General features: G+C 46.3%; 2 protein-coding genes and 1 long non-coding RNA gene across 8 annotated transcripts in view; 2 read left to right on the forward strand and 1 right to left on the reverse strand.

Annotated features, from left to right (window-relative positions):
- RALGAPB (Ral GTPase activating protein non-catalytic subunit beta) overlaps positions 1–7,263 on the forward strand; it is a 93,217-nt gene extending 85,954 nt beyond the window's left edge. For 3 of the 4 annotated variants that reach the window (XM_042230127.2, XM_004014567.6, XM_012189189.5), the window contains exons 28-30: positions 349–427; positions 2,516–2,664; positions 3,161–7,263. In XM_042230127.2, the coding sequence (XP_042086061.1) occupies positions 349–427; positions 2,516–2,664; positions 3,161–3,354 (422 nt within the window). In that variant the 3' untranslated portion in view covers positions 3,355–7,263. Of the gene's footprint in view, positions 1–348; positions 428–2,515; positions 2,665–3,160 lie in introns of those variants that run through there. The other variant, XM_060397798.1, reaches the window with a different exon arrangement.
- Positions 7,264–7,359: 96 nt separating this feature from the next.
- Positions 7,360–12,263, reverse strand: LOC121816224 (uncharacterized). Its single transcript, XR_006055705.2, has 2 exons — positions 11,961–12,263; positions 7,360–10,729 (listed from the first exon to the last, which is right to left on the reverse strand). It is a non-coding gene; the product is annotated as an uncharacterized LOC121816224 (long non-coding RNA).
- ADIG (adipogenin) lies at positions 10,457–21,735 on the forward strand. 3 transcript variants are annotated; one of them, XR_009595894.1, is made up of 4 exons: positions 10,457–10,594; positions 15,685–15,994; positions 18,060–20,076; positions 20,486–21,735. XR_009595894.1 is itself a non-coding variant. In NM_001112822.1 (2 exon segments), coding segments are annotated over 2 exon segments (246 nt in total). In that variant the 5' UTR covers positions 10,462–10,467; the 3' UTR covers positions 15,804–15,817.
- The last annotated feature ends 2,317 nt before the right edge of the window (positions 21,736–24,052 follow it).

Genomic DNA, 24,052 nt, shown 5'->3' on the forward strand with positions numbered 1-24,052 from the left:
ATTCTGCTATGAATATGTTTCTCATGATTTTTATGTAAGCTGCATAAGAACATTAGAAATGTGTATTTACCTAGAATCTCATTCAGCTCAGAGTTCATAGGAAAGTGTAATGGTTGCTTTCTAACGCTTCTAAAGCTCTTTCTTACATTCTTTAAAAACTCTCTGCTGTAGCTGAACTTTTCTAAAACATGCCTTGAGGGGTTTTTGTGTGTGTGTGTGAGGACTATTTAGGACTACATGTTTTAGGGGAGCAAAGTCCGTATATTTGTTGTCTGCTATGTAAAGAGTTTAGGAAATTGAGTTTTCTTGAAGGGAGATGTTAAATGTAATGCCATGATTTTCTTCCAGAAAACTTTCCCCTCTCAGACCTGATGACAGAAATCAGTACTGGTGTGGAAACTACTGCAAATAGTAGCACTTCTCTGAGGTACTCCCTTCCGTGGCTTGAAGTTTACCAGTATTGACTTTAAGTATAGAGAAAGCTATTTCTTATAACATGGTGGTTGTAGTTTAATTAAGAAATAATGACTTTAATGAAACAAAAGGGATGAAGACAGTAAGAAGTAAACATAATTATGGGGAAAGAATAAAAAAAGTTTGTAGATAAATGCACGTGATCAAATTAGCAAGGATTTTTAAATGGCATAATTAATTGCTGTTGTACATTTATCTGAGGCAAAAAGAAAGATGGAAAAGTGGAGACAATTAAGTATTATTAATGAAGAGTGATAATAGAGTAGCAATATTAGATGGAAATAATGGAGTTAAACTGGTCAAAACATTCTGGATAGATAGCAGTTAAAGTATCCTCATCACATGAGCTATTTAATGGGAAAATATTTCTAACTAAAACAGGTTACTCACTTTATTATAGTATTAAGATTTTTATTTTAGCTGCTCATGCACAAAAATGGATTAAAAACAGAATAGTAAAAATGTGTCTGTGCAGGCTTTATCATCTCAAAGCTTTTTGCTTGTCTTGTCTTTTGTTTAGACAAATAATTTATGTCAAGCTTAACTTGATATTTTAGCTTTGAGTAAATTCCTATTTTCCCTGTTCTGGTTTATATTGCATATAAAATGAATTTAGTCTGACATTAGAAAGATGGTTATTTTAACATTATGTTAAATTTCCAGAATAGGGCAAATCATTCCTAAAATTTCTGGGTTTTATGCCAAAGTATCTTAATGCAAACTGCAGATTTTCTAACATTCTGAATACATCAGTATGAGCCTCTGAAAATTAACACTTTTCAAATGTATAACGATAACGTTATCAGAGTAATAAAGTTAGTCATAATTCCTTAATTTCACTTGGTAGCCAGTTCATATTTAAATTTCTCCATTTCCCCTAAAATAGTCTTTGCAGCTGGTTTTTTTAAACCAGCACCCATTTCAGCCTTGTGTCCGGTACTCATTCCTTCAGTCTGTTTTAATACAGAACAGTCCTGTTTTTCTAACTCCTTTTTAGCCTTCTTTTTTGACATTGACTTGCTAAAGAGACCAAAATAGATTTCATGAGGTAAACTTTACTTGAACTAGTTTAGAAGAGAACTTTTAAGTGTCTTGTGCTGTTTTTTTTGTTGTTGTTGTTTTAAACTTTTTAGGTCAAAAGTACTATATGTTTGGACTGTAAAATTTGTATTTTACTAGTAGTTTAGCAAAGTTTAGAGTTTGTCTTGGGAACAGAATTAGTATAGGATTGATTTTTATTAGATGTCTTGAAAAATTGACTGTCTGTTACTTTGGCCAAAATCACTTTAGAAAGAAGGCTCATTGTGTTACAAAACAAAAACAAACCAAAACCCTGACAAATAGCATCAAAGAGCTACATGGGTATGTCCAGATGCATTGGCATATCCCCAGCACATATGTCATTCAGTCTCCTTTGGGTGTGGTTGCTTGCCTTGGCCCCTGTTGCCTGTTCAGGGGCTTTGCGGGCTTTGGCTGTGTTCAGATTCAGCTGTTTTTCACCTCTGCTGAGGAGGACACCTGCAACTGCCCCAGACTAAGGTGCTCCCAACCTCCTTCCCCAGCCCCTAAAAAAATGACATCAGTGATTCCCTTAGTGGGCCTAAGCTACATTCCCACTTGCTCTGAGGTGCTAGTCTTGAACATGGTAGAATTCCCTGCCATCTGGCCAGTTCTGTTTTTGTTCCCTACAAGGAGGAGGAACTAAGTGAAAGTCCTGCAGCTGGCTGCTAGATTGGTTATTCCCCATGATGTATTTTTCTGGCCTTTCCTTCCACCCTGTGTCCCCAGTGGTTTTCTAAGCACAATTTTAGGCCCTTCTTTTGGTCAGCTTCAAAAGGCTAACCCGCGTGATGGGCATGTAGGACTAGATTTTGGTGGGGGGCTTCCACATGGCCTCCCAGGAAGATTTCTGAGCAGACTGATCACTTGGCTCATCTAAACACTGCCTGGCAGTAGTTCCCTTGGTATTCTTGTATCACACATGGGGGACTACAGCTCTTGAATATCTGGAATAAAAGGAGTGTTCTTTTCTTTTCTTAAGATCTACTGCTCTTGAAAAAGAGGTTCCTGTCATCTTCATCCACCCTTTAAACACTGGATTATTCCGGATAAAAATTCAAGGAGCCACTGGAAAATTTAACATGGTTATCCCTCTCGTGGATGGGATGATTGTCAGTAGGCGAGCGCTCGGTAAGCCTCATATGTAGCTGAAGGATTGAAGTTTCTTTCTTTTCTTTTTATTTAACATTTTTATGAACCAGAAAGGAGTAGAAATAAGAAAATGGTAATATTACTTAATAGGTCCCACATGTAGAAAATCCTGTGACTCTTATTTATAAGAGGAAGCATGTTTTGTTCTGTTTTGAAGTGTGCTTCAATCTAGTAAGTACGAGCAGAACTGTAATTCACAAACTTCCAGTATTGGAAAATGAATATAGTTTGTTTGTATTCCAGGGCAGGAAATGGGTTGTCAGGCTAGAGTTTGAATCTGTTTTTCCTCATCATTGTGTTTCTTTTGACAGTTTTGTCTTACTTTCTTCTGACAGTTTTATCTGTCTCTGTGAGGAGTTTTGTAAATGGAATAAGACAGTGTGAGTTTGCCAAAAATAGTTCTCTTGAATACTTAGAGTTCACCTAGCTACCTGTTTATTCACATCGATTTGAATGGAAACCTTCTGTCTTCAAGGTTTTCTGGTGAGGCAGACTGTAATTAATATTTGTAGAAGAAAAAGACTGGAGAGTGACTCCTACAGCCCACCACACGTCCGCCGGAAACAGAAGATCACTGACATTGTCAACAAGTACCGGAACAAACAGTTGGAGCCAGAGTTCTACACTTCACTTTTTCAGGAGGTTGGACTCAAAAACTGCAGTTCTTAGACCACTGTCTGTCTAGGACTGTTGAACTCTAGTTTGGGGCTATAATATCAAAGCAAAGCAATTTGATAGGCGATCACTGTAAAAATAAATCACTCCCCAAGAGCTTACTGTTTAATCACCAGAATAGAAGAGACACGTTATAAACCCATTTGAGAGAAGACTTTTTGGCTTTCTAGTGAAATGGGCTCCCAGACACAATCATATTCCTGCTGGTAATGATGATACACATTTTAGCCATAAACTTTTCTTTCAGAAGTGACAATTTTACTTAAATACAAGCCTTTTGAGGAGAAAGGCTTTTATGCATCTCAGTTAAACATGTGCATTGGTAGTTTCAAATTTGCAAATTAGAAGTTGAAGATAGTTTTATACCTCACTTTTTAGGAGGTTGTGTTCAAAATTAAAATCTGTCTCAGAATCGTCCAGGACATTTAAAGACTCATGTTGCTAGCATGGAGGAGAAGGAAGGAAATCTCAACTTTCTGCTCACTCGTAGGTCCATTTGTCATCCATCTGTCATCCAACGATCGTACTGACAGAAAGGAACAGAAGTGTTTTTTGCTCAGTCTGATATTAAAATATTTCATATTTTCTCTCCAGATTTCAAAAAGTTATTCTCATCACTGCAAAGGTCTGTCTGAAGGCCTCAGTTTCTGGGCAGCCCAGGAACGGATCTGAAATGGAGGCACGACCTGGTCCTTTAACGGGGATACAGATGGAGTTTGTGGAGTTAAAAGTCAGAAGTGACACCTCCCCCCTCTTCATTATTGTCTAGCTCAGAGACAAAACGACAGGTTAACCGTTTGTAATTCCTTGGTAATTTCTTGGTTAAATATTAAGAAATATAAATTCATAGCACAGGTTTAAGCATTGTTTGGTTCCATCCCTTGTCTCTTATTTCAGGACCAAGCAGGAAACTGCAGTAGTTTATGAAGGATTCTAATTTGGGGTTCAGGAAATAGCCTCTCAACGCTCCTAATTCAGATCTCTCTCAGAGAGCTACTGGATTTCATCATAATTGACAAACATTAGTGACCGCCTCCTGGGGTGGCTGCTTTTAGAAACAGGTGTTGTCATATTTTCTGGACTTTGCCAGCTGAAGGCATGACAAATCCCTGCCCAGGTTTTTTAAATACTTCTGTTACCTCGCTGCTACTGTTCTACCAGGGATACATGTTTTGAGGTGGTCAGACCCAGAACATCCTCACAAGGATTCCTGTTACAGTGCTGGAGTGCACACTGCTTATTTCTCCTATTCTTATGTTTATTAAGAGTAACATAAGAATATTTATGTTATTTTCTTTTTTATTAAGGTTATTTTGTGCTCAGAAGATAAGTGACATTTAAAAGTCCAAAGAGGAATGATCGCAATTGTGTAAGGGGTGGTTTCCTACTTGAACTCTGATGTCAGTAGATGCTGTAGGTCAGGACTATAGTGGGCTGTTTGGTTCGATGTTTTGGTAGTTTACTTCGAGGACAGGGGATAGTATAGGACCTAACTCCCAGTGCAGATATTTCTATTTCAGAAGTATATATTGATATCTAGGAGCAAGAAATGTGGGCATAGCAGCTCTCCAAGTTTGCCTCACCTTTTTTCTTCATGTTTGTTTTAAGCTCAGGTAAAGGTAACCTCCTCCTTCTATGACTCCAGTTTCCATTCAGGGTATAACATTTGATTTTCTTTTTAATCTGGGCAATAAATTGATGTTCCCAGATGGTAGCAGTGGGGAAGGGGGATATATTATTAGTAAGTTCTACTCTTGAATTAGTAGCCCAGCTACTAAGCTATAGAGTGAGATTTAACAACTTTCATGGAAATTCCAGATTGACAGTTCTTGGGGGAAAAACGGGCCCTTCTTTCTAATAGGTGTGGGCAAAGAAGGCTATAAATTAATGTGCAACTTGTAACATTCCAGAAGCTAAAAATAGCTGATGTAGGTATGCCTCCACAGTGTGACCCTTGAGATGACACTTTGACCTTTGGCATAGTTCTCCTGTCAGGAAAACGTACTGTGGTTGTACGTGTTAGTGGTGGGCTTCATGATGCTTCAGTTTGCTCTAATTTCTGACAACTCTTTGTAATTCTAATGGCTTTGATAAGTCAGCGAACAACTGTGCGAACAACTGTGTTTAGTGCAGTTATGATCTGGAAGACTGGTCTTCCAGGGAAGACGGGATGGATTCAGGGCTGTGCTGCTCCCAGAGGCATGAAACCCCAGTATATACAGCACAGAATACAGGGTATGCACACCTCGTCAGGTGCTGGCTCCTTCTGCTCAAAATTACATCTACCTAAAAAGGGAGTGTGGTGAGGACCCTTAGACCTTTCACTAGTGTGGGTGTGAGTTTCATGGTCACTGAGATCTCTCAACTGCCTTTGTAAAAATCACTTTGAGTAGAATAATGCCAGAGGGGCATATTTAGTCCCAAGAATAACCTTTAATAGTCCACTTGATGTTTGCTAACAGAGGTTCAGAACCTTTGGGGGGTCTTTGGCTTGAACAGTTCGGTTGCTGCTGTAACAGGTGAACCAGGGCATGGATAAATGTCGAATTTGGTGACAGGGAATGTATTAATTACCCAAGGGACAGAGGCAGGTAGCCCCTCGTAGTCCCTTCTCACATTTGAGGGTAAGGGGCTCTCTCCCCCTGTCTGCCTGAGAGTACCAAGGACAGTGAGGCGTGCTTTTGCGTTTTCCTGTTCAGCCAGCTCTCTTTTTGTCCAGTGCTTCCTCCTAAGACCCCCTCCTATCCAATGGCCCTTTGACCGGAATTGTTACCTGGTGGGTTGACCCCCCTCCCTTCCTGGCAATATATACACAACACACATGCATGCTATCCTCCATTTCCAAGTCCTCAGCTCCCCTGAGGCAGCCCTTTAGACTCATTTATAAAACAAAATACGTCTTTGGGCCAGTTACGTCAGTTCCCTACAGGTTGCACATGTGAGGCCTTCATGAGTGGTTACTTCCTATATACACTGAGGAAACATTTGTCGAGTTCTGTGGACTGATTTTTAGAGAAGCAGAGTCTTCAAGGAGTACTTAACTTGCATTGGAAGGTAGAACTTTACCCAAAGAAATGGAAGTCAGCCTTGCTCAAAGACATGTTTCGCACTGGACAGTAAAAAAAAGGTATCAGAGGTAATTTGACACTCCTGCTGGTTGTTCTTCATTCAGCATTTTAAAACCTGTTCTGGTTATATTTTTCAAAAAAAGAATTGGTTTATATGTTTACATAAAGCGGTAAGTTATGTTAGATGGTCTGTTATAGGGATTTCCATGACAACCTCTTGTCCCGAGATGGAGAGATTGGAGGTAATCCACGCATTTAACGTGGAATCAAACCGTAGGTTCTCAGCAGCAAAAGAAGCCATGTACTGTATAGTGTTTTTCTCAGAATATCAACTCATGTTTTTTCAGATGCTTTTCTTTTTTTAACAGTGAGGGAAAGGTATAATTTGGGATTCCACAGTGCCTTGCATACAGTAGGCGCCCAATAAATATTTGTTGAAGCAAACCAAGTTTCCCAAGTCCTTGCCTCTTGCAGTGACCAAGAACATCTTTCTCCTCTGAAGGGCTTGGCAGTTGTGGCTAAAAAAATAAACAGTATCATTATTTGCTTGAAATCATATACACAATTTGTATGAATTTTGGTATGTTGCCAAGACATGATCTTTTTCTTATTGTATTTTCTGTAAATATTTCTGGCACTGAACTGTAAAGTAAAGGCAAAATGTAAATATGAAGGTGTCCCGTGTACCCTCGCCTCCTGTGTTTCCTCTTCGTCGGTTAGGGAAGAAGGCCCAGAGGCTTGTTTGTATTTATGCAGACCCTTTGTCCAGAAGAAACCATGGAATATTGAATGTAATACATTTAGTCAATTAAATTTTAAGGAGATTCTTATCTAACAATGTCACGTCTGCTTTTGGTTTGACTATTGCATGGATGTTCTTCAGAATCTACATCAGTAGGTTTTTACCCTGGTTTTGTAGACTATCATGAAATTCTCAAAATTTGAAAATTTTTATTTACTTTCATTTTTTTAATTGGAGGATAATTGCTTTACAGGGTTGTGTTTCTGCTGTACAACCATGCGAATCAGCTGTATATGTACATAATATATCCCCTCCCTCTCAAGCATCGCTCCCTACCTCCCGCCAGCGCACCCTCTAAGTCGTCACAAAGCACCGAGCTGAGCTCCCTGCTGTACAGCAGCTTCCACTCACCATTTCTGTTACGCGTGGTAGTGTATACATGTCAGTGCTGCCCTCTCAGTTCACTCCCCTCTTCTTCCCCCGCTGAATCCACAAGTCTGTCCTTCACATCTGCGTCTCAATTCCTACCCTGCAAATAGGTTCATCCGTACCATTTTTCTAGACTTCATAAAATTTTTTAAAATTAAAGGTACTTGGCATTTTCTGCTGAAAGGAGGTCATGTAACTAAAGCAGTGCTGTCAAAAGGCCCACCTGACAGAGGCTAGCAGTTGCTGAGGGGCTAGCTGGCTCTCTGTGTCTTGAGAACCAGAAATGCCAGCTGTGCTCCCTGCCTGCAGAAGAACAGAGCTCCATCAGGACTGGCCAGTCAGGAAGGCAGAGACACAGGGGGAGCGCCTCCTCTGCCCACTGGCCCTTTGAGCAGAGCTGGCTGCAGCACGTTCCATGGGGCCCATTAGCACCTAATGCCTGTGCCGCAGGTGGTGGCACAGCTATGTGCCACTTGAGCACCCAGCTGTGGTGTGGGCCTCTGCCCAGAGCCGCCCCTCCAGCCTGCCACTGACTGCGTGACACTAATGTGTGACTCCTCACAAAGTATGCCTGGAAGCCAGGGCTGGGAGCTGCCTCCCCTGCAGCCGTGTGTCTACGCCTGCTCCCCCCAGGACCTGCCGCTGTGTCCTGGTGGCCAGGGAAGCTTAGCCCTGGGCTGACTGCCCGGGGACCCTGTTGTGGGGTCTGGAAAAGAAATGAGTGCTCAAGTCTGTCTCAGCTACATTGCTCAGTTCTTTCTGCCCCCAGCCCCTTCAGGACCCAGGGCCAAGAAATCACCCCAACCCAGACCCATTTCCTCTACTCTTGGCCCCAGGGTCCTCAATGGCACAGCTCACTAGGGGACCATGCTTTGAAGGTACACATTCTAATACTATCTGCCTTGACTTCTGCTGGGGACTTTGGTCATTCCACAGTTGGACTAAGACTCCGTCTAAACACACTGGCCCTCCGAGCCCCAGCTGTTACCCACTGTTTTGCTGAAAGTTTTCAATTATCTGTTTGGCTGTGCTGGCTTAATTGTGACATGGGGGATCTCTACTTGAGTTATGTGGGATCTAGTTCCCTGACCAGAGATGGAATCCAGGCTTATTCACTGGACCACCAGGGAAGTCCCTGTTTTGCTGAAAATTTTACTTTTGTTTTAGATTTGTTAAACCACTCATTACATGCAATTTCAATTTTTTTATAGCTTATTAGACTTAATTTCAGTATATAGTCATTAAAAGAAAAGAAACAATAGAGAAAATAACAGCGTATATATCACCAAATTGGGCCGACCTACATCCAGACTTGAACAGCACTGGGAAGTCCCTCGTTAACAGCAATCTGGAGTACCAGTTGGGAAAGGGTCCCTAGTGGTGTGTCCACCCCAATGGAAAGACTTCAAATTGCCGTTTCGGGGGCTCCCGCTTACAAACCCAGGTTGCAAACTGATATCACCATCAGTTTACAGGCAAAAAATGCAGCTCTGGTTTTACTTAAAGTTTTTAACAATGCTTTTCATTTCACCATGTGAGTCATAGGATTTTGTTAGACCCTAGGGGATTGGCCAGACCTCCTGGGGCTCAAGAATTCCAAGGCCATTCCCTTTCTTATCTAACAAGCTCCCTGACTTGCTGTGCTTGCAAGCAGGCATGGAATCCAGGCAGTGTCCAGGTAAGTCAGGCCTGCTCTCCTGCTTCTGAAGCCTGAATAAGACTTTCTCCATTTTAATTTCCCTAACACCTGCCCCATTTTCACAGTGGTGTCCCCCCTTGCCCTTCTCCTTTGGCCAGTGTCTTCTAAGGAGGTCCGTCCACTCCGTGTCTCCCCTAAGTCTACCCCTCTTCCTGCAGCTGCTTCCCCAGCCTGGAACTGGGTCTGCCTGACTTTCCAGCCTGTGCTTCACTGGATGCCATGGTCTCAAAATCAAGTCGGCATCAGACTGGTTGCCCATTGACATGTGGGTTCCAAACATCACCCCAGAGGTTCTGACTGCCGAGCAGGGTGAACTGTGCCAATCGGCCTGTTTCCTAGGTCCCCTCCCCCCACCCCCATCTGCTGGCAGTGGTTGAGGCAGGTGGGCCAAGCACCCTCTTGGAGGATACCACACTTCTTCCTTCCTCCCCTCCACAAGCAGCAGCCACTCTGAGAGGACTTCTGCACCCATCAGGCTCCAAGCCTGGCCAGCGCCTCCCTCCAATTTAGGTGCTCTCCGGCCCCGGGAAGCCCGGGGCTTCCTTCCTGCCGAGGGGCCTGACTCAAGGAGCTTTCCTGACTACTTTACAAATGAAAGAATGAGAGAGAAAAGAACAAGGTTAAAGTCTTAGAAGCTCTTCACCAAAAACCCTAATAAGGAGAGAGACAGAAGTTTCCAGATTAAATAATAATAATTTACTTAGGGACTGGCTGGCTCCAGGAAGAGTCTGTGACCTCAGATAAGTGAACACCCACCTGGGGGCAATTTGTATCCATTTTTTCTAACAGCGTCTTGGCATGCTAAGGATTATTTCCTCCTGCAAGAGGATTGGGGAGTAAGGAAATTCCAAGTGCAGAAATGGAATTGGTTGTCGTATATATGAAATTCATGATTTCTGAACAAGCAAGAGGATTGTGATACCACAGCATCGTACAGGGATTTAAACCCAGGCTGGCCTGCCTAGGAGCCTGGGCTTTTGTTCTCAAACTGTCCCATTACCCCAGCTTCTGCCCACTCGTCCAGAACAACTTTCTCTTGGCCTGAAGGACACTGTTGCTTCCTTGTTACGTCACTGGCTCAGTCACAATTGGGCTGAGAGCAGAGCGTGGCCCGGCCCGCCAGGTCCCCAGGGCAGCCCCGGCTGGCCCGGCCTAGCCACACACGCACCATGAAGTACCCTCTGGTGCCACTGGTGAACGAGCTCACATTTTCTTTCCTGGTGTTCTGGCTCTGTCTGCCCGTGGCCTTGCTGTTGTTCTTGCTGATCATCTGGCTACGCTTCTTACTCAACCAAGGTGAGCCGCCCAGGCGGGGCCGTAATCCTGGAGCTGGGCAGGGCATGGAACAGGGTGGGGTTCCTGAAACAACTGTCAAGAAAAGGGCTTCCTTCAGGTGTTTTAACTGCTGGCTCTGTGTTAACAGACAGTCACCTGTAAGAGAAAGGGAAAGGACTGACTTGCTAGTTTAGAGTTTCTGAGCCTGGAGTCCCAGAGCGAATCTTGAGTTTGGGCAACAACATGTATGTGTGCATGTCTGTCCCTTCAGGGCCACCGCTAGCACAGAAGGCCTTTGGTCTGCATGAAATTATTGTGAGTGCGATTGCAAATTTGGTTAAGGTATTCTAGATAGAAGATAAAACAATTTACTTTTACACTACAATATAAATATTTATGGTAAAATAAACATGGAGCAGAAACAGACTTGGTTGTTGTATATACAAAATTCATGATTTCTGAACAAGCAGTAGTTATGTACCACTGGTAATAAGAGCTATTAATATAAAAATGTATGTAAAGTATATTTTATTTTTATATTTATAAATAAATAGACTAACAGAACTATACTTTTAATATGAAATATGGTATCAAATGTAAAATGTATGTGTTAGCATGATAGTTAGTGAACACTTTCTGGTTTTGCAACCAATCAGTAATTTAGGAGGAACTGAATCTTTATAATACATAAGCAAGTACAAAAAGAAAACAAGGCGTCCCTTCAGGGCCACCGCTAGCCCATAAGTCTTTGGTTACAAACTGGAAAGATGTGGTCCCCTCGGCTGATGAAGTAGTTCAGTGCCATCCCTCCTGTGGATGCAGCCAGGGCGTAAGGCTCCAGGAGTAGAGAGCCTGGGCTGGCTTTCAGCCCCTCTCAGCCCTCAGCCTGGTGCTTTTTCAATCAACAACCAGCTGGATGGGCATAGCGGCCTTAGGCATTTAGCAGGTACCCGGGGACCACTCACTGGAGTAGGAAATGGCACCCGACTCCAGTATTCTTGCTGGGAAAATCCCACGCACAGAAGAGGCTGGAGGGCTACATACAGCCCACGCGGTCGCAGAGTTGGACCTGAGGGCGCGCGCATGCGCACACAGAGACCACTCAAGGTTTCCAGCTCAGATCGCGCCGCAGGGAGGATATGGGTTTCTGTGGGACCCAGAAGCCGGCTGACATGTGTCCTGAACTCAGCTAACCACCCAGAGGAGCAGGAGGCAAGGCGAAGCTGGCCTGAGGGAGGCTGAGGGCGGTGGGCCAGCGGGCAGGGACGTCAGGAATGACACTCTGCTCCTCGAGGGTCCCGCCTGCCCCCCCAGCAACTCCCCTCACCCAGCGACCTCTTCCTGGGGACCGCTTGACCCTCCACCCCCTGCTCCGCCGCCCCATCACCTTTGACCAGCTGCGCAGGGAGAGCGCTGGGTGTGCTGCCAGCTCTGCTCAGATGGCGTTCAGACCGGCTGAGCAGTTCACCGTCAACTTGTCCCATGATCTCCAATGTGGGGGCGGGGAATTGTGCAGTTGGGCGTTCCTGGCGAGGGCTTCCAGAAAATGTCTGTAAGTGTGTTCTCTTTCGATTCCCAGGGTGGACCGCAGGCTGAGGCCTGGCGTCATGGTGTCAGGTAGAAGGCGAAGCCCTTGTCTGAGCAGTGGCTATAGAAGCACATCTCCCTCGAGCCTGGGGGAGGCGGGCTCAGGTTTCAGCCTCGCCCCGCCGCGCCCCTCTCCTCTCCCCCTCCCCCACTGAGAGAAGTAATCCAGGCAGTGTTAAGGTTAGAGGATGTGTAGGCATGGCTTTGGTTGACTTTTCTGGAAGGTGGGACATCGTCCCTGAGGTCCAAGGCAATAATCTTCTCCAGCAACTCTTTCTCCCTGGAGGCTCAGCTCTAAGCCATCCACAGCCTGCCCTGTTTGACCCCTTCTCTGACGGGCGTTCACCCACCGACATCTCACATGGCAGTTTGAAAGACATCCTTTTGTTAATTTTGCAATGAAGAGAAACTGTCTTTAAAGCGAGGCGAGCAGCCCTCCCGAGGGCCCCTGTCTTCTTGGAATTCTCAGTATTGCTGGGTCTGTTCTGTCCTTGTGCTGAGAATTGGCTCAAACCCAGGGTCTGGATCTGCCAGGGCTTGCTGGGTTGGGACTCCAGGCACCCTGTCCAGGGGTTTCTAGTCTGCCCTGGATTTCTTTATTGGAATCAGTCTGGTCTGGAATCCAGTATGAACAGCAGGCAAGAGGAGTTTTGATTCCCCTCCCCCCACCCCTGCTTGGGCCTCAGGGGGGCAATTTCAGAGCCCAGAAGGTGGAGTGCTCAGCACCCATGCATCCCATGAGGGTGGAGGCGCTTTTCCAAGTGCAGTTGGGAGCAAGTGAATAGGAGGAGGGAGCTGCCTGGTGAGATGAGAGCAGAGCCAAGAAAAAGAAAAGGTTATGGCAGCTGAGCCCTGAAGAGGAGGAAAGGGGAGTGATGCCAATCCCTAGTCTGACATGGAGAAGCAGGATGTAGCCTCTGAACTCTGCCTTTGAACAAGGGCCCCAGATGGAACTGCACCGGACTGTGGAACCTGCCTTTGCGTCCCAAGCTACCACCACCTGGTGGGAGCCTGGTTGTTCCACCTCTCCAAGCTTCTTTCCTTGCAGAAGATGAATAACACTGGTTGGTAATCGCCTTCATGAAGTTGTTAAGAGGATCAAATGAGAAAGTGCATGCAAAACAGTTAGCACAATGGAAAGAGGAATATGGAAACTTACATTACCTTGTGTAGAATAGATAGCCAGCGGGAATTTGCTGCATGGCTCAGGAAACTCAAACAGGGGCTCTGTATCAACCTAGAGGGGTGGGGTGGGGAGGGAGATGGGAGGGAGGTTCAAAAGGGAGGGGATATATGTGTACCTATGGCTGATTCATGTTGCACTTTGACAGAAAACAACAAAATTCTGTAAAGCAATTATCTTTCAAAAAAAAAAAAAAAGCACAGAGGATGTGTTCAAAACAGTCACTGTCTCTTGGGAGGAAAAGTCACTTCATCACACTGAGTTTATTTTTTTAATGATCTCAGTTCTTTTTTTTGATCTCAGTTCTTTTTTTAACAGATTTTTTTTTTTTTTTTTTTTGGCTGTGCGGGGTCTTTTTTGCTGCATGCGGGCTCTCTCTAGTTGCAGGGAGTGGGGGTTACTCTCTAGCTGCGGTGAGCAGGCTTCTCATTGCTGTGGCTTCTCTTGTGGCGCACAGGCTCAGTTGTCACGTGGCCTGTGGGGTCCTCCCAGAGCAGAGGTTGAACCTGTGTCCCCCGCATTGACAGGCAGACTCTCAACCACTAGGCCACCAGGGAAGTCCATCGCACTGATTTTAAATCACAGTAACTGCTAACATTGTTGAAAGCCTGTTTACCATGTCTTACTTCTCAGTTAACCCTCACCATACCAGAAGTTATTATGATGCCCATTTTACAAAGGAGGAAATCAAGGCTCGGCCTTTCCTTGATCTGCATTTGAGGGGCTGTTTTCAGCCTCCTTTACTTCTCTGTAACCGGTGAAACACCTTGAGTATACCAAGAAAAATAATAATCTCTCCCATTTGCCTTCTTTTCTCAACTTTCTTTTCCGAGATAAGCCATGTCGGCAAGCTCATGTGCCCATTTAATAATATGTAATTATCCAAATAATACAAAATATAATAATACAAAATAATCCCATTTTTAAAAAAATGGGAGGTGTGTTCTTTGGATTGTTTTAAAAAAAGTGTTCTTTTTCTTCTTAATATAATATTGTATTCAAGTATAATTGACTTACAATGTTTCAGGTACACAGCAAGGTGATTCAATTATACATATATACAAATAATATATGAGTACATGTATAACTTGAATATGTATATGTATATTATTTTTCAGATTATTTTCTATTATAGGTTATTACAAGATACTGACTGTAGCTTCCTGTGCTATACAGTAAACCTTTTAACCTGTTGCACATCTATTTCTTAAATTAGAAATCTCGAATTCTATTCATACTAGATCAAACAAGTGGAATCAAAATGTCATAATTTTTTTAGTTAGGCAAAAATTCATAAGTGTTCTAAAATTAAAAGGATTCTATCATATACTTCTCTGCAATGCCGTTGGTTGGGTTGGCCAAAAAGTTCACATGGGGAGGATGTTATTGAAAAACTCAAACAAACTTTTTGGCCAACCCAATAATACACCACAGACATCCTGCAGGCAGAAAGATACAGATCTAATGTGTAACAGCCTCACGACATGCTATAGGATGGAAGGGTTCTGTGGTGTGAGTGTGCCACACTTCACCACCCAGACCTCTCATCATGGACACACACGTGGTGTCCAGGGTATTTTAGTGTCTGTGTGCTTCACCAAAGAACAGTGCTGTAAGAAAAAGCACTGGACACGTATACTCAAATTTTTGTTGATAAATGAACTGGTGGACCAATGGATGAACAGGTGGATGGGTGGGCTTGTGTTTCCTGTGTCCCCTTCTGGACCATGCTCAATGCAGGTAGGTCATTTCTTCACCTCTAGGGTCCTTCCTCCACTTAAAAAAAATTATTTATGTATTTGTGGCTGCACTGGGTCTTCGTTGCTGCTCAGGTATTCTCTAGCTGGGGCAAGTGGGGGCTACACTTCATTGCAGTGCAGGGGCTTCTCATTACAGTGGCCTCTGGGACTTGCAGGCTTCACTAGTTACAGCATGCTGGTTCAGTGGTTGCAGGTCCGAGGCTCTAGAACTCGGGCTCAATATGATGGCTCATGGGTTTAGCTGCCCCATGGCATGCGGGATCTTCCTAGATCACAGATCAAACCCCTGTTTGTTGCATTGGAAGGCTGATTCTTATACTATGCCACCAGGGACATCCTGGGGTCCTCCCTCTTCTAGAAGGTTGGTATTTCCCGGACCAGCCTTCTTTCTTGGTCTCTGGCCGCATTCAAGGCCCTGAAGTCTTCCTGGGAGGGCTGTCTCACGTGTCGTGATTCTGCCTTGGCCCCCTGGCCTCAGATAAGGCTGCAAGGATGCCGGTATCCGGCAGGGGGCTCCTTCAGCATCAGGAATAGAAGATAAGAAGTGACCACCCAAGTGGCCTTGTCTTGTCCCTCCACAGATTCAGAGGAAAATGACTCAGATGTATGCCTCGATTGGGAGCCCTGGAGCAAAGACCCTGACGAGTTTTGCCAGGAGGAGATGCTCCACAACCAAGAGGAGGAGAGGCCTTGCTGCTGAGCCTATTTTGCCTGGTGAGGCCCCTCTGAAGGTTGGAGAGCTGGAACCAGAAGCCTCAGTGCTTCTGAAGCCTCAGCCAAAGCCTAGGGTGGCTGCCATCCTAGAAGTCTGCTCCCTCCACTGTGCTGGAAAGCTTGAGATCTCTGCCATCAGAGAGCCTTCTGCCTTGTGTGGGAGACCTGGTTTTGCAGGTGAGAGGACCAGTCACCCCTGCCATAAAGGGCTTCTTTACAAAGGTCCCCCTGCCCTTTATCTCTGTGACCTCACCTCCCACCACTCTCCTTAGAGTCTTTGCACTGGCTCTTCCCTCTGCCTGGAAACTTCTCCTCCAGACATCCCTCACCTCGGAAGTCCTGCTCAAATATCACTTTTTCAGTAGGGCCCCCCAGCCAACCTCCTTACTATTATCATCTCTCCCCCTCACTTACTTTGCCATGGCACTTACCATCCCTGACATGCTTGATAACTGACATCTCTCTCCTAAGCACCCACAGCAATGCCTGACACAATGCGGGCTCCGTAGATATTTGTAAAAGGAAGGCGAATGACATCATAACAGCAGTAATAGTAATAACGGGACTTCCCTGGTGGTCCAGTGGTTAAGACTTTGCTTTCCAGTGCAGTGGCTTTGGGTTTAATCCCTAGTCAGGGAACTAAGATCCCACATGCCTCCTGTCCAAAAATCCAAAACGTTAAACGGAAGTAACATTGTAACAAATTTTAAAATGGTCCACATCAAAAAAATAAAAAAAACCTTTAAAATATATAGTAATAGTAATAATAATGGCTGATAGTCACTGGGTTTTTAAGAGGTGCTAGGACCCTTGCTAAGCACTTGCAAGCTCATTTACAGAGTTCTAAATGAGGGAATGCAGAGTGGCAGTGAAGTTAAATAATTTGCCCAAGTATCAGAGTTCTACCTTTGCTGAACAGCGAGGACACCTAGGACATACTAATGGGATTAAATGCCATTTCTGTGCCAGTGACTTCAAATATCTCTCGCTCTAATCTCCCTTCTGAGCCCTGTTATCTGTCCACTCAAAGTCTTCTCATGGCTAGAATGAGATTCTTCCTTCCCTTTGCTACCCCACAAAGCAAAACACAGCAGCCCGTCTTTTCCCAGCTGGTCCCCATGTCCACAAAGAGTACTGCCATTGGTTGGTCTAGCTGCCTGAGCTACAAGCCCAAGAGTCAGGCTTCATGACTTTCTTTTCCTCCTACCCACGTCTAGTCCATCAGCAACATCCTAAACGCCATCTCTCACGTGTCCTCTTCTCTCTGTCCCCAGGGCCACCCCCAGGTCAGCCCGTATATCTCACTGCTTGTCCACATGGAGAAAAGAGGTGGTGGCAAGAAGCAGGGACCTTCACTCAACCTCAGAGACACTGATTCTTAACCTTGTCAGGTCATGACCTTGACAGTTGAGGGCCCCTTTCCCAGAAAACCACACACCTGGATACGCACTCAAAGTTTTGTGTTCAGGGCCAGCTTCACAGTGGTCACCTGTGTAGTCCCACAAGGTTGCCTGTTCAGGAGAGCCTCGTCCTTTGTTTAACCTTCTGCTGTCCTCATCTTGAAATTCTCAATTTATTTTGGCCACGCCATGTGGCTTGTGGGATCTTAGTCCCCCAGCTGGGAATTGAACCCAAGCGCTTGGCAGTGCAATCATGAAATCCTAACAACTGGACTGCCAGGGAAGTCCTTTGAAATTCTTAATTTTTGAACAAGGGGCCCTGCATGTTCATTTTTTTAATGGGTGCCACAAATCACGTAGCCTGACCTGTTTATGTACAATTATTATTATTGGAGTATAGTTGCTTTACGCTGTTGTCTTAGTGTCAGCTGTACACCAAGTGAATCAGCTCTTTGTGTACACATATCCCCTCCCTCTTGAGCCTTCGCACCCCATCCCACCCCTCTGGGTCATCACAGAACACCAAGCTGAGCTCCCTCTGTTCGACAGCAGCTTCCCACTAGCTAACCTATTTCACACATGGTAGTGTATGTTGTCGTACCATTAATGGGGGAAGAGACGGAGATTTTTGGTCTCTACCCTAGAATCCTGTCCCGTTCTTTTTTTTTCTTTTAATGTTTAATTGGAGGATAATTGTTTTATAATGCAGTGTTGGTTTCTGCCTACAACGTGAATCAACCCTAAGTATATGCATGTCCCCTCCCTCTTGAACCTCCCACCCACCCGCGTCCCGTTCTCCCTTCCCACCCCTCACTTACTCTTTCATCTCCCTGTCACCCTAGGTTCAGCGTTCCACTACTTCCCAGCCTGGTTTTCCTGGCATCAGTGGAGCTGTGGGCATGGCCAACGGCGATGGGAGACTCTCCAGGGAGGGGAGAGGACTTGGGCGAATGAGGTGCTCCCCTGTGAGCCCAGTTTGGCTCCTCCACTGATGGACACACGAATGCCTCCAGAGACCCAGCTCTTCTCTGTTACAGATGACCTCCCCGGCCCCCTAGGGAGGAGCCAGAGCTCCTCTTATACTGTGAAGACAGCATAAGCGGGCCCCCGGGGAGAAGCTGGCCAGCTGAGCTCAGAGGTCTGCGAGGGCAGGGCTGGGCCGGAGGGCGTGGATCTGTATTAAAGAAACAAACAGGGTTCCTGTGCTCAGGAGACCCTGACAAACCTGCTGGGCCTGATCAAGCCCACTCATTTGACAAGCTGTGGGGCCAGGGGCAGCCCTGGCACCGGAGTAGTCCTGGCACCGACTCATGCCATCCTGACCTTTGGGGATCTGTTCCCATCTGTCCAAAGGGCTGGCAGATCCTGCTCTGAACTTCTGTTCTCTCATTTCAGGCACAAATTCACTCATCTTTTTTTTTTTAGCCACGCCACATGACCTGTGATCTTAATCCTCCAGCCAGGAATTGAATCTGGGCCCTTGGCAGTAAAAGCATCGAGTCCCAGCCACTGGACCACCCAGGAATTCCCTCAGTCTCACTCCTTGATTAGTCTTCAGGTTGATTTTAATAACAAATATTCATTTAATAACTATCACAAAAAGAAGAGCTCCCGGTTAGTGAATGCTTACTGCGTACCAGGTGCTTTTCCAGGCTTTTTTTTTTTTTTTTTTTTAATACACAGGACTTCCCTGATAGCTCAGCTGGTAAAGAATCCGCCTGCAATGCAGGAGACACTGGTTCGATTCGGGTAGGGAAGATTCCCCTGGAGAAGGAATAGGCTACCCACTCCAGTATTCTGGCCTGGAGAATCCCATGGACTGTACAGTCTGTGGGGTTACAAAGAGTCGGACACGACTGAGCGACTTTCACTTCACTTTTAATACACACGATGGTTTTTAACCCTCAGAAGCATGCAGTGAGGTAGGGTCTCTGGTTATCCCTCCTTGACAGATGGGGAAACTGAGGCACAGATTTGTCAAGCACCTTGCTCAGAGTCACACCGGTGGGGCTGGGAGGGAACCTCAGCCCTGCCTCTAGTGCCAGCCCTGCTCCGCGGGGCCAGTTCTCCAGGATGGGGTGTTGGAAGAGAAAGTGGAGGAGACACAGAGATCTGACCTTTCCAGAACCCCCCTTGTCTCTGCATCCCCGCTGGCTACATGGAGGCAGTAGGGTTGATGGGCTGGAGAATAGGACAGACCCAGGGGATCACCTGGGTGGTCATCTTTGTCCCCTTTTTCTCTCTCAACCCATATCCCACCAACCCCCACAAGGCTTCTAAACAAAGGAGGGAGAATAAGTCTGAGTTATTAGAGCCGGAATTACTTTTTAGTTCATTAATTGGGCAACTTGATTTTTGGTTACCTTTTTATTTTATATTGGAGAAAGTGCTTCTGCAGGCAAAGCTTGACCGAGTTCCAAGGAAGGATCAGAGCAAGGCTCAACCCCCTGGGGAACTTCCGGAACCTCTCTGGAAAGCCCTGCAGAGAAGCCCATCGAAGGAGCAGCCACCACTCAGCTGTTGCAAGTTGTTGTCCCTCAGGGACAGGACCCCAGGATAATCCTCTCTTAGTTTTTTTTTTTTTCATAGAGGAATTAGAGCTAGAGGATTTTAAAATGTGAGACCGCCCCTTGTTCAAATAATGGCAAGCTAACATGCTAACATTCCCGTGTTGAAATGATGGCAAGCTATATTAAATGTGCTCTAACATCCGCTAGGGGGAGCCACTCTGCCACTTCAAATGGAGCTTGGAGGATCCTGATCTAGTTGGGAGCATTTGTCTTCTCTGGGCTCACGGGCAGCACTGTAATTTTCCCTAGTCACCTGAAGAATGCAGCCGGCCGCTCCCTCCCAGAAGTGGTATGTAAGAATTTCGAAGCAGTCCATCTGTTCCCTGCTGACTCTTGAAAGCTTCTGTACAGTTCTCTGAGCCCTCATGGCATAATGATGCTTCCAGCAGAGTGCCCCAGCCTTGGCTGCACAATGGAATCAAGTGGGCAGCTTCCAATGATGCGGATGCCCACGTCCCATTTCCACTGGTTTTGGTGCCATTGGTCTGGAGTTTTGCCCAGGCGTCAGGACTTTGAAGGATTTCCTGTGTGATTCCAGTGCATAGTCAGGGTTTAGAACCACCGGTCTCTGGGTCTGGTCTCCACATCTAGAATGCAGTTTCTTGGCCCAGCAAGTCTCCTATTTCTCTGGCTCTCACCCACCTTGACTAGGAGAAGGGATCACCCACAGCTGTGCTTTTCTCTGTCTCCTGGCCCAGCCTCAGCTTGGATTCAGGAAGCTTATATCGATTCTATTTCAAGACGTTTTCATCCGTGTTGTCTGTAACACAAGAGCCATGCTTGAGAAATTCACAACCCAGAGATCAACTCTACCAGACTTACTATGTGGAAGAAAGGTGGTGAACATCACTGGACAATTCAAAGAATGAGCACCCTGCATGAAATGAACCCGTCTGGTCTTAAGGGTACCTTGAAGCCATGTAGGAAGACTGTGATGAGGCTGTGGTCCAGGCCAGAGAGGAGGGGTACTTGGACCAGGTGGTGGGGATTGGGAGAAGTGGGTGAATGCAAGAGATGTATGAAGGATTGAATTATCTAGAGGTTTAGGGAGCTCAGCCTGGCACTCTGTGATGACATAGAGGGGTAGGATGAGAGGTGGGTGGGAGGCTCAAGAAGGAGGGGATATGTATATATATATATAGTTATGACTGATTCATATTGTTGTATGGCAGAAACCAGCACAGCATTTTAAACCAAATATCTTCCAGTTAAAAATTTAAAAAAATTTTTAATGAAACAAAATTATCTAGTGGTTAGTCGGATGTGAGGGCTTCCCTGGTGGCTCAGTAGTAAAGAACCCACCTGCCAATGCAGGAGATGCAGATTCGATCTCTAGGTTGGGAAGACCCCCTGGAGAAGGAAATGGCAACCCCCACCAGTATTCTTGCCTGGGAAATCCCGTGGACAGAGGAGCCTGGTGGGCTCCTGTCCATGGGATGGCAATGGTTCAGACACGATTTAGCAACTAAGCAACAGCAACGAATCATTTTCAGGAATGGCCCTCAGTGCACTTGAAGCAACCATCTGGTGAGACCAGGAATTCAGAAAGGAGAGCAGAGTTTATGGAGGGGAAAGAACGGGCTCAGATCACTTCTTTCACTGTGGCTTCCACAAACCATAGCGCATAGCATTTGAGAGCACTACGTCTGGGGCTTGCAACCTGGATTTGAACCCTGGGTCTGCAGCTTGCCAGCTGGATATGTGTAGATGGGCCATCTACTCCTGGGTCTGTCTGCCCATCTGTAAACGGGACAGTAGCACTCACCCTTGAATATTTAAATGATGTCTGCACGTGTCTGGTGCTGGGCACGTAGTAGTAATAATTCGATAAACGTTGGAAACAAAATGACAACCGGAGATTGTTATTCATACTGTCCGCTGAGGATCCATGCACTTTTCTGCATATGCTGCACATCAATAAAACACTGAAAACAAAACAAACACAAAATCACCTGTTAGTGATGCTCGGAACAAATGCTATGGATGTGCTGAGCACTCTTGTTCTCTGGTGGAATGAGGGATTTGTTGTCGCACTGCATCACATGACTTTAGGACAACGATGCCATTGGAACTGTTAGGGTTTTATTTTACTTCTTTTCTGTACCCTGTCTGACCTCCTCAGAAAGTACACCCAAAGAAACAACTGCTCCTCCCTCACTGCTTAGCTGTCAAAACAGGGTCACAGTCCTGAATATTCATTGGAAGGACTGATGCTGAAGCTGAAACTCCAATACTTGGCCACCTGATGCGAAGAGCTGATTTATTGGAAAAGACCCTGATGCTGGGAAAGATTGAGGGCAGGAGGAGAAGGGGACAACAGAGGATGAGATGGTTGGATGGCATCACCGACTCAATGGGCATGAGTTTGAGTAAACTCCGGGAGTTGGTGATGGACAGGGAGGCCTGGTGAGCTGCAGTCCATGGGGTCACAAAGAGTCGGGCACGACTGAGTAACTGAACTGAACTGAACTGAACGCGGGTGTGACTCGGTTCTGGGGCTTTTGTCTCCTCCACCTAAGTGGTCTTCCTTCTCCAGGGCCCTGGGAATCCTCCAGGCTTCACTAAGGGGCTGTTCTGTGAAGTGAGAGAATGCACACACCTCTAAGCATTTCCATCCATTTGCCTCTCTGGCCTGAGGACAGTAGGAAGGGACCCTGAGGTGAAAACTTGGGCCCTAGGGTGGACTTCTACTTCAGCCTGGAAAAATCACTTGCTGGGGCAATGAGCCTTAGCTAGGAAATAACTTCCTGGGGGTAATGGGTCTGAGCTCTAAGCCCATTTATTTGATCCTGGGGCTTGCGCTTGAGTCTGGGAAATCACTTCTTCAGCCAAAAGTCCTGCATCCTCAGCCTCCAAACTTGCTTTCCTAAGTCAGGATCTTAGCCCCTGCATCCTAGGCCATTGCTACTGAGTGGACTGGGTCTGACTGAACAGAGGTTCTGTTCAGAAACAGACGTTGTTTCCCTGCAGCAGCAGAGTCTGAAAGGCTGCAAGTTCAGGCTTGCAGTTGGGTCGGGTGGTGGCAGGAGGGAGGCAGAGCTGGGTAGGAATCTTCAGCATTTGGACTCCACTGACTCCAAACAAGCTGTGCAGCTGCTGCAGAGAGGCAGGTGGTCCGGAGAGGCACCTGTGCCTGAGGCAAGGGCTCCTGGCTGGTGAGGATGCTGCCCAAAGGGCTGGTGGGCCAGGCCCCATCTTGAGGCACCAGTACATGGAGCAATGGAATATTTCCTGCCGTATCAATAAACAAGGATGTCACAGTCACCAGCGATTGCAGCCACCACAGATGACGAGCCAGTGATCCCTGAGGGAACTCAGGAAGGAAGGAACACCTGCCATCTAGCTGCCATCAGACTGCAGCCACTCCCTATGCTGAGGCTTGAAGTAGTACAAGATGTGAAAACACAGTTTACTGGCTCCAGAGAGCAGAGGTGCGTATCAAAGGAATGATTTCAGTGAGCTCAGACTCTTGAAAAGCATTTCCCATATATAGAAAAGAGCTAACTTGAGTTACATGGTTTTCTTTAAGTTGCAATAATCATTTGATGTTCAGACCACCTGTCTCAGGCTGTCCAGGAAACCCGAGAGTGGGCGTGGGCTCTGCCCTTTGTCCATGGCCCTTTAGAGGGCTAAATGGCCCACCTCCTCTCATCAAACTAGTGCTTCAGCGCTAAGTTCAACAAATACATATTGCCAAGCTGTGTTTGGGGGGACTGGGACAGGAAAGGGGCCCCACTGACCCACCCCAGCTCTGCCTGTCACCCCGGCGGCCTGACGTCCTTGCTGAGACTTTCTGGCCAGGCCGCCTTTCTTGATGGCCCTGATGTGAAAACTGAAGGACAGCAGTGGCCGACAGCCCCATCTCTGCGACGGGCGACTCAAGATCTGGCTGTGAAAGACGTACGCAGACAACAACAGGGCGGCGGACGGCCCCGAGTGGGTGAGTGCTCCCTACTCACCCCCACCCCCCACCAGGTGAAAGAAGAAAGGGGCAAGGGGCAGCGGGAGGGCACCTGGTGGCCCTGCGTTTGAATCCTCCGCATCTGCAAGGACTGGGGACCAAGCTGCCAGGAACGGCGCTGCCGATTGTGGCCACAAAGGGGCGCCCCGAGCCCATTGCAGCGAGCGAGGAGGCGGGGTCTCAGAAACTAGGGAGGTGACCCGGCTGAGCAAGGCGGGAACGGTGCGGTGCACCGGGGTCTTCCGGAAGCTATCGCGACTGCCCCGTTTTTAGGCAGCTCTTGTGTACTTTGCCAAGGGTTGGG

Source organism: Ovis aries, chromosome 13, assembly GCF_016772045.2.
Source record: "Ovis aries strain OAR_USU_Benz2616 breed Rambouillet chromosome 13, ARS-UI_Ramb_v3.0, whole genome shotgun sequence".
NCBI lineage: Eukaryota > Metazoa > Chordata > Mammalia > Artiodactyla > Bovidae > Ovis > Ovis aries.